Source organism: Sphaerodactylus townsendi, linkage group LG02 (genome assembly GCF_021028975.2).
Source record: "Sphaerodactylus townsendi isolate TG3544 linkage group LG02, MPM_Stown_v2.3, whole genome shotgun sequence".
In the NCBI taxonomy this organism is placed as follows: Eukaryota; Metazoa; Chordata; class Lepidosauria; order Squamata; family Sphaerodactylidae; genus Sphaerodactylus; species Sphaerodactylus townsendi.
Window position 1 is genome coordinate 26802510 of NC_059426.1, and position 7451 is coordinate 26809960.

The 7451-nt window shown below is 56.9% G+C and overlaps 1 protein-coding gene across 2 annotated transcripts; it reads left to right on the top strand.

The window, feature by feature from the left end:
* The first annotated feature begins 369 nt into the window (after positions 1 to 369).
* Positions 370 to 6475, top strand: EVX2 (even-skipped homeobox 2). 2 transcript variants are annotated; one of them, XM_048486394.1, is made up of 4 exons: positions 370 to 487; positions 2140 to 2605; positions 3993 to 4243; positions 5807 to 6475. In XM_048486394.1, the coding sequence occupies exons 2-4, from the start codon at positions 2188 to 2190 to the stop codon at positions 6473 to 6475; spliced, it is 1338 nt and encodes a 445-aa protein (XP_048342351.1). In that variant the 5' UTR covers positions 370 to 487; positions 2140 to 2187. The 2 variants fall into 2 exon arrangements, with proteins under 2 accessions (XP_048342351.1, XP_048342350.1); XM_048486393.1 differs by lacking the exon at positions 370 to 487 and adding an exon at positions 950 to 1034.
* The last annotated feature ends 976 nt before the right edge of the window (positions 6476 to 7451 follow it).

Below are 7451 nucleotides of genomic sequence, written 5' to 3' on the forward strand. Positions count from 1 at the left end.
CTGGATCCGTTTGGGATAAACCCTACCTCGAGTCAGCTGATTTAGGATCAGCAAAAAGGAAGTGTCCTCAAACCGGCACTGTTGGTTTAGCCGCGTGAACCCATCGACCTTTGAAGAGAAAGGGGAGCGCCTCTCCTGGTCCGGTGGTCCTTCGCGGGGGGTTGCATCATGAGAGAAAGATGGAGTTTCTCTTGTTCCTCACCGTGAAGCCTGGCAGGGGAGCAGCCGGCAGGAGAAAGGAAGACACGCAGGGTGGGGAACGCGGAGCCGAAGTCGCTCCTGAGCAGGGACGGACTCCCCGGGTGCTCGTGACAAGGGCTTTATCTTCGCTTAAACAGTCGCCGTCCTGAGCATCACAGTTGTGAAGGGAAGCAGGGGCTTCAGAGAGCCAGTGGCTCTCCCGAGTGTCCCTTCAGGTGCCCGGAGAGATTGGCTCTTCCGCAGAATCTGGGAAGAGAGGCGAACAGATGAGCCAACTGCCTGGCAGGTAACTTTGCGCACAGGAGGAGGAGGGGGGGGGCTACCTCGGGGAAGCTGGCGAGCCTTTGACTTTGCCCACGCTTTTGACACTTTGCAATTTGCACCTTGAAGAGTTTGGGGGGGGGGCTCGATTGAAAGGGGGTGGAGGAAAGCGGAGAGAAATCTAGGGAGAGAGTGGACGGCTAAATGAGTGAAGGTTGTCTCTCTCTCTCTCTGTGTGTGCGCCTGTCTCTTTCCTGCTCCTCCGTTGGCGCTTTAAATCATGCCTTTAAGGTTACTCGCCACATTTCTCGCGCTCCGCCGCTCCGCCAGAGAGAGGATTTTTGAGCCAGAGGCGAAGGAAGAATAAACAGGCTTATAGAAAATCCTCCCCCCCACCCCATCATCCGAACAACACCAACAGCGAGAGCCTGGTGTTTTAGGCGCCTGGAAAAGAAATGCATTGAACACCCACCCATCCACCCCTCACCCCCACCCCGGCGCCTTATCCCCACGGATTGGGATCTATGGTCCCCTCCCCAGACTGTGGTTGGCGGTAGAGACTCTTGGAGCTGGTACGTATCTGCCAGAATAGGGATGAAAGTCGGAAAAGGGGGTCTGGGGTGGGAGGGGAGGGCGGGGGGGGGGCGAGTCGTTTTCTTCCAGAAGGACCCGTTTTTCGGGGGGGATGTTTTTCCTCCCCCACTTCAACAGGAAGGGAAGGTGATTGTAAAGACGTTTTACTGGGGGGAGGAGGAGGGGTGGGTGGGTTCTGGATTCCCCAAACCCACCTTTCGGCACCTTTTCTGCTCCAAAAAAGGTTGCCTCCTTGGAAACCAACCCGCCTCCCCCTGGTTTGGCCTGGTCCGGGGACAGGCGAGGAAGAGGCGGCACGATTAGGACGCTCCAAACGGCGACACAAAAGCAAAGGGAGAGGGGGGGGGCGGGGGAGAGAGAGAGAAAAGGTGATGGTATGGGGGGGGGGAGGAAGCATCAGAGCATAATGATGCCCCTAAATGAAGGGGGAAATGTGGCTCGGCCGGTTTTATTAATCAGGCTGTCAATGCCACCCCAGGGGCCAAAGCCCAGCGCCAGGCGAGGCAGGCAGAGAGGCAGGCGCGGCGCTTGGAGAGGACGGGGCCGCCGCTCGCTGGCCTCCCCACTCGGCCTCTTCCCGTCTCTCTACCTGGATCTATTTGTCTGCTCGGGAGCCGCCTTCGTTACCCGCTGACAGGAGCTTGTATTTATTTGCTTATAAACCTGTTACAATAAATGATTATTCGACCAGCGTCATTCGTACCTTAATGACGAGCGCTCCTTTTCGTGATGAATGACATTTCGGGGCCAGGAAGGATGTGTGGGTCATTTTGACCAGTCATTCCCTTCCCTTTGGCATCTCGCGGCTGCTTCTGCTTCTTCTATCTCTCTTCTCTCTCTCTCTCTCTCCCGCGCTCTCTCTCTTTTTTCTTTTTCTTTTCTCCCAACGCCTCCCTCTAAAAGCGGTGATAATATTTGGAGACACTCGCCGGGCTGAATGCGAATTAGCTTCTGCTGCAGCCTCGTCCTCGAGAGCCCCCCCCCCCCGCTTTTGCAACTTGGACATTTAAAAAAACAACAACAGCAACAACAACAACATCAATATACATTATCATTTATTTATTTATTTTTCTCTCTCGGAAGCGGGAGGAAGACGCACGCAGCCAGGCGCGAACGCCCGACCCGGCGGAGATGATGGAAAGGATCAGAAAGGAGATGATCCTGATGGAGCGGGGGCTGCACAGCCCCACGGCGGGCAAGCGGCTGGCCAACCTGTCCGACTCGGCCGGCAGCGCGGTGCTGGAGGCCCTGGAGAACTCCCCCCACGGCGGGCGCCTCAGCCCCCGGCTGGCCTCGGCCTCGCTGCACGGCGCCCTCCCGGGCAAAGGCAAGTTCGAGATCGACGCCCTCTTCAGCCTGCAGCACCCGAGCGGCGAGGGGGGCCCCGCGGACGCCGAGCTGCCCCCCGCCGACAACAGGAGGAAGATCGGCCATTACTCCGAAGTGGCTCCGGAGGCCGACATGAACAGCGACGTGGAAGTGGGCTGCTCCGCGCTGCGCTCCCCCGGCGGCCTGGCTTCCTCCCAGTTGAAGGAAAACAACAACAAAGGTAAGACTGACTCCCCCCCCCCTCTCTCTCGGGCGCTCACGCGTGGGGGGGGGGACGACGACCGGGAGCTCCCCGGCACCCCAGGCGCCCGTTTTGGTACCGGATAGTTTACACACCGGCTCTAACGCTGGCCCTTGATGGGGGCCACCAACGGCAGAGGGCTGGTCTACCCAGGGATCGGGGTCAGATCAGGAAGCCAACAGTGCTGGATCTTATGGGGCATTTAGGACCCCCCTTTTTACTCCCGACCCTTCTCCAACTCACAACAGAATTTCGCGGGTTCTCGGCGCGTAACCGGGCTTTACTGCTGCGCGTTTGGAGATGGCAGCCTCCTTTCTTCCACGTTTTTGACCTGATTTTTTTTTCATGTTAGAAGTATTTTTGTTCTACCAAAAGTATTTAGGCAGGTGCCTCTGGAGAGATTTGGGAGGAGGCGCTGATAGAGAGGGTTCAAAACCGAGTATCTTCCTGAGCACAGTTCGGCATCTGCTTCCAGGGTGCGCGCGTACAAAACACGCCTCGCTGTTTTCTTTTCCCCGTGCAAATTGTTTCCTACCCTCTAGGGCCCTTTCCGTTTGGTATCGTCACTTAAAAAAATAACTATCCACTTTTTAAAAAGGGCATCTGCGTGTTCCTTCTTCCCTCGTGCCGTTTTTTACTCTCAAAATTATTCAGTTAATTTTGACCTTCGTCCTAATTCGAAATAATCTATAGAAGCAATTAAAAGGGGGGGGGGAGAGAGAACAGATCCCTTTTAAGGGTGCTTCCAAATCGCACGAATCAGAGGGGATTTTCGCTTCTCTACGGTGGCTTAACCTTCTCCCCCCCCCCAGCCCCCCACTTCCAAATTTACCCTAGGAGAAAAGTGATTTACAGCCCAATCTTCGGGCTTCTGTTTTGCTTCTAAGACATGTTGACCAGAAAGGCGCCCCCTGCGCAAAAGGTGCCACCGGAGTCCGAGTCGGTTTTCCTTCCCTGCCTGGACAGAAAGGCCCCTTCCGCACGTGCAGAATAATGCACTTTCAATCCACTTTCACAATTGTTTGCAAGTGGATCTTGCTATTTCGCAGAGTAAAACCCGCTGCAAAGCGCATTGAAAGTGGCTTGAAAGTGCATTATTCTGCTCCTGCGGGAGGGGCCAAAGGCTTTCAGACTGTCCGCCTGGTTACAAAGCGGATCGTTTTATGAAGAAAGCGCCTTATTTTCGTTGGCCTCCGGAGCACTTCGTCTTGGGCCTACGGACCAAAACTTGGTTATCGATTCCATTAACAGCGGCAATTCGTATCCCTGACAGTCAGCATCAATTACTAGACGGCGGCCCCGTCTGGCAAACGGTGCGCGGAAAGCCACCGCCGCGGACTCAAACCGCCGCTTTCTCGCCCCGCAGGCTATTCGGAAAACAGCTCCACGCCCAGCACCACCAGCTCGTCCACGGGTTCGAGTCTCGGCGGCCTGCACGGCGGAAGCGCTTTGGGAAGCTCGGGCTCCGCAGCGGATCAAGTCAGGAGGTACCGCACTGCCTTCACCCGGGAGCAGATAGCCAGGCTGGAGAAGGAATTCTACCGGGAGAATTATGTCTCTCGGCCCAGGCGGTGCGAGCTGGCCGCGGCGCTCAACCTGCCCGAGACCACCATTAAGGTATCGCAAAAGCTGAGGAGTAGGGGGGGCGGGGGAGGGGGAGGGGGCTCGGCCCGGTTCCAGCGGCGTCTGGGTGACAGGGAAGAGGCCGGGGTGGACGCCCCCCGCTTCCCCCGGGCGGTCCAAGAAGGCCGGGGTAGCATCATCGCAGCCCGGGCAGACACACCAGAGAATCGTGCCGGCAGGCCGCCTGGCTCCCCTTCCACACCGCCCAGTCTCCTCTTTCCTTCCTTCTTTCTCTCTCTCTTGAAGAAATATTCTGTTGGTTTACTTTGATCGTTCGGCACATTTTCAGAGAGCAAGAAAGACAGGAAGAACATTCAGGCCATTTCACGCAGTCATATACAGAATGTGAGTGGAATTGGCTACGGAATGGATCCGTTTTGGAACGCATTCGTACTATTTTCTTTCTCCTTTTTATTCCTTTCCCCCACTCCTCCCTACCAAAGGGTTTTTGTGTTCCTCGGAAGAACCGGAGGAGGGCAGCTCAAGCGAGCAGGCCTCTTCTGGCTCTCTAAAAAACAACGCGGCCGAAGGGAGGTGGGGGACAGAATCAGGGGACCTCACACTTTGTGCCACTCCACGAGCTCGCTCGGTTTCAAGGGTCACAAATATATCCGGACAGCGCATTCTTCAGCGCGCTCAGAAAGTCTACGGGGCCGCCGGCGGTGGAGTTTAGTGGCAGGAAAATATTTATTAGGGTTGCTTTATATATTGTTTTGGAATGGGGTTTTGGAAACATTTCTCGCGAGACAGTATGTCGCAGGGCAAACGGGATGGGCAACGGAGAAGGAAAGGCGGGGAGAAAGAGATTTAATTCAGTTTCCTCCTGAGAGAGATCCGTAGCCATTCAAACGGGGCGTTTATCCGAGGGGCGCATTTCAGTTCCCCCAAGGATCCGTGCTCCCCAAAAGTTCCCCCAAATTTGTCACTGCTGAACTGTCTGTGTGAAATTCGATTTAAATCGACGTTTGAAACAAAACCCTCACCAAGACGATCCCGCTTAATTTGTTTTAGGAATCTGCTTCTGGCTAGGCGCTGGATCCCGGCTCTCTTTTTCTGAGGCTGGGTGACCCGGGGTTGGTTTTTTTTTTGGGGGGGGGGGAGGAATTATTTCTGTTAAAAGAGCGTAGTAATACAAGAACGGAGAAGCAAATAACACCCAATGAGTCTGGTGGAGGCGTCTGGTTAGAAAAACGGGATGCAGCGCGCGGTGTGTTCATTTCTCCCGCCTGTGCTCAAAAGTGGCGTGGAAGGAAGCGAGGATCCTTCCACGGAGCTTTATGGGATCCCGCAATCCGGGCCTGTCAGCGCGGGTCCTGAGCGCTGGGGGCCAGAGCAGATGCTGCAGGTGCATGCGATCTTGGGGTAGGGGGGAGCGTGTCTGCATCGGGGCCAATCGGAGACCAAACTTTGCCGGCCATTTGCACCCAGTCGACTTTGGGCCAGGAGTGGGGGGGGGGGGCGGGCGCTGTGTTCGAGGGTGCTGCGTGAAGCCCCCAGCTCTCGCGGCGCGCTGCCCCTTCCTCCACCCACCGGCCTCCTCTTCCTCTCCCCGTCCAGGTGTGGTTCCAAAACCGGCGCATGAAGGACAAGCGGCAGAGGCTGGCCATGTCGTGGCCCCACCCGGCGGACCCCAGCTTCTACACCTACATGATGACCCACGCGGCGGCCACGGGCAGCCTGCCCTACCCCTTCCACTCCCACGTGCCGCTGCACTACTACCCGCACGTCGGAGTGACCGCGGCGGCGGCGGCGGCGGCGGCAGCCACCGGGGCGGCCGCCTCGCCCTTCGCCACCTCCATCCGCCCTCTGGACACCTTCCGCGCCCTCTCGCACCCCTACTCCCGCCCGGAGCTCCTCTGCAGCTTCCGCCACCCGGGCCTCTACCAGTCGCCCGCCGCCGGGCTCAACAGCAGCGCCGCAGCCTCGGCGGCAGCCGCCGCTGCTGCCGCCGCCGCTGCCGCCGCCTCCTCCTCGGCCCCGCCCACCGGCCCCGCCCCCTGCTCCTGCCTCAGCTGCCACAGCAGCCAGTCGGCGGCGGCGGCGGCAGCGGCGGCGGCGGCCCTGGGCTCGCGCGCCTCCGGCTCGGACTTCCCCTGCGCGGCCGCGGGAGCAGCCGCCGCCGCGCAGCGCTCCGAGAGCGGCTTCCTGCCTTACTCGGCCGCCGTGCTCAGCAAGACCGCGGTGGCCTCCCCGGACCAGCGGGAGGAGGCGCCCCTGACCAGATAGCCAGCCCCCCAACCCCTAGGGGGTGCTGCTGAGCCGCGGGGGGGGGGCGGGCATAGGCCACGGTTTTGTACAGGGAAGGGGGGCGGTAGCGGGAAAGACACGCAGGGAGGGAGAGAGATACACTGGAGTTCTAGCAAAAGTTTTTTTTTTTTAAGTTTTATTATTGCAATGACCCTGGTTTATTACGGAAGCCAAAATTGTCGCTGCTGAGGAGGGCGCTCGGAAGAGGGCGTGGGGGGCAACCCCTGCGAAGGGACCAAATGTCCTTTTTTTAATACCTCTTCGCCTCCCCCCACCGCTCAGCCCTCATCTCTTTGAGTGGAACTGTATTAAGATTTCCAGGCACTTCAGTACTTGAATGTCGCTCGCAGAGTCCTGCGTGGCGCCCCCTGTTGGCGACGAAGGGAAGTTGGTTGAGTCTGAGCATTTTTTAAGGGTAGTTTTGGTTTTCCCAAAATTTGGGTTTTGTTTTGTTTTGTTTTAAAAAAAAGGTCGAATATTTTGCAAGCAAAATAACCTCTAAATTAACCCACACCTACGCTTGCGGGACATTTCCCGAGGATGAGCCATAGGTTAGAATGCAAAGAGAGGGAAGCTTTCCGACCAAGGGAAAAATGCGATTCTATGGTCGGTTTCCTCTCAGTCCTGCCCTATTGGAACGAGAAACGACTTGCGTTTTTTTCGGAGGGTACCCCAATAATCTAAGGAGGTTGGGAATATTAGTTAGTAAAAGGGAAAGAAGCGCACAGCATCAGCAAGTTGGTCTACTCTAGAAAAATAGGAAAAGGTTTGTTTGGGTTTGGGGGGCGGGGGGGGGGGGGCTGGGTTATGTTTGGAAATCCAGCGCCATGCTTTCTGGCTACCATAGTCCACGCTATCTGGGAAATACTTGAAACTTTCTAGGCATGGGACTAATCGTTCTAAATTACTGACCTTCGGATACTTTATTATTAATATTAGTTGATTAGTCTAAAAC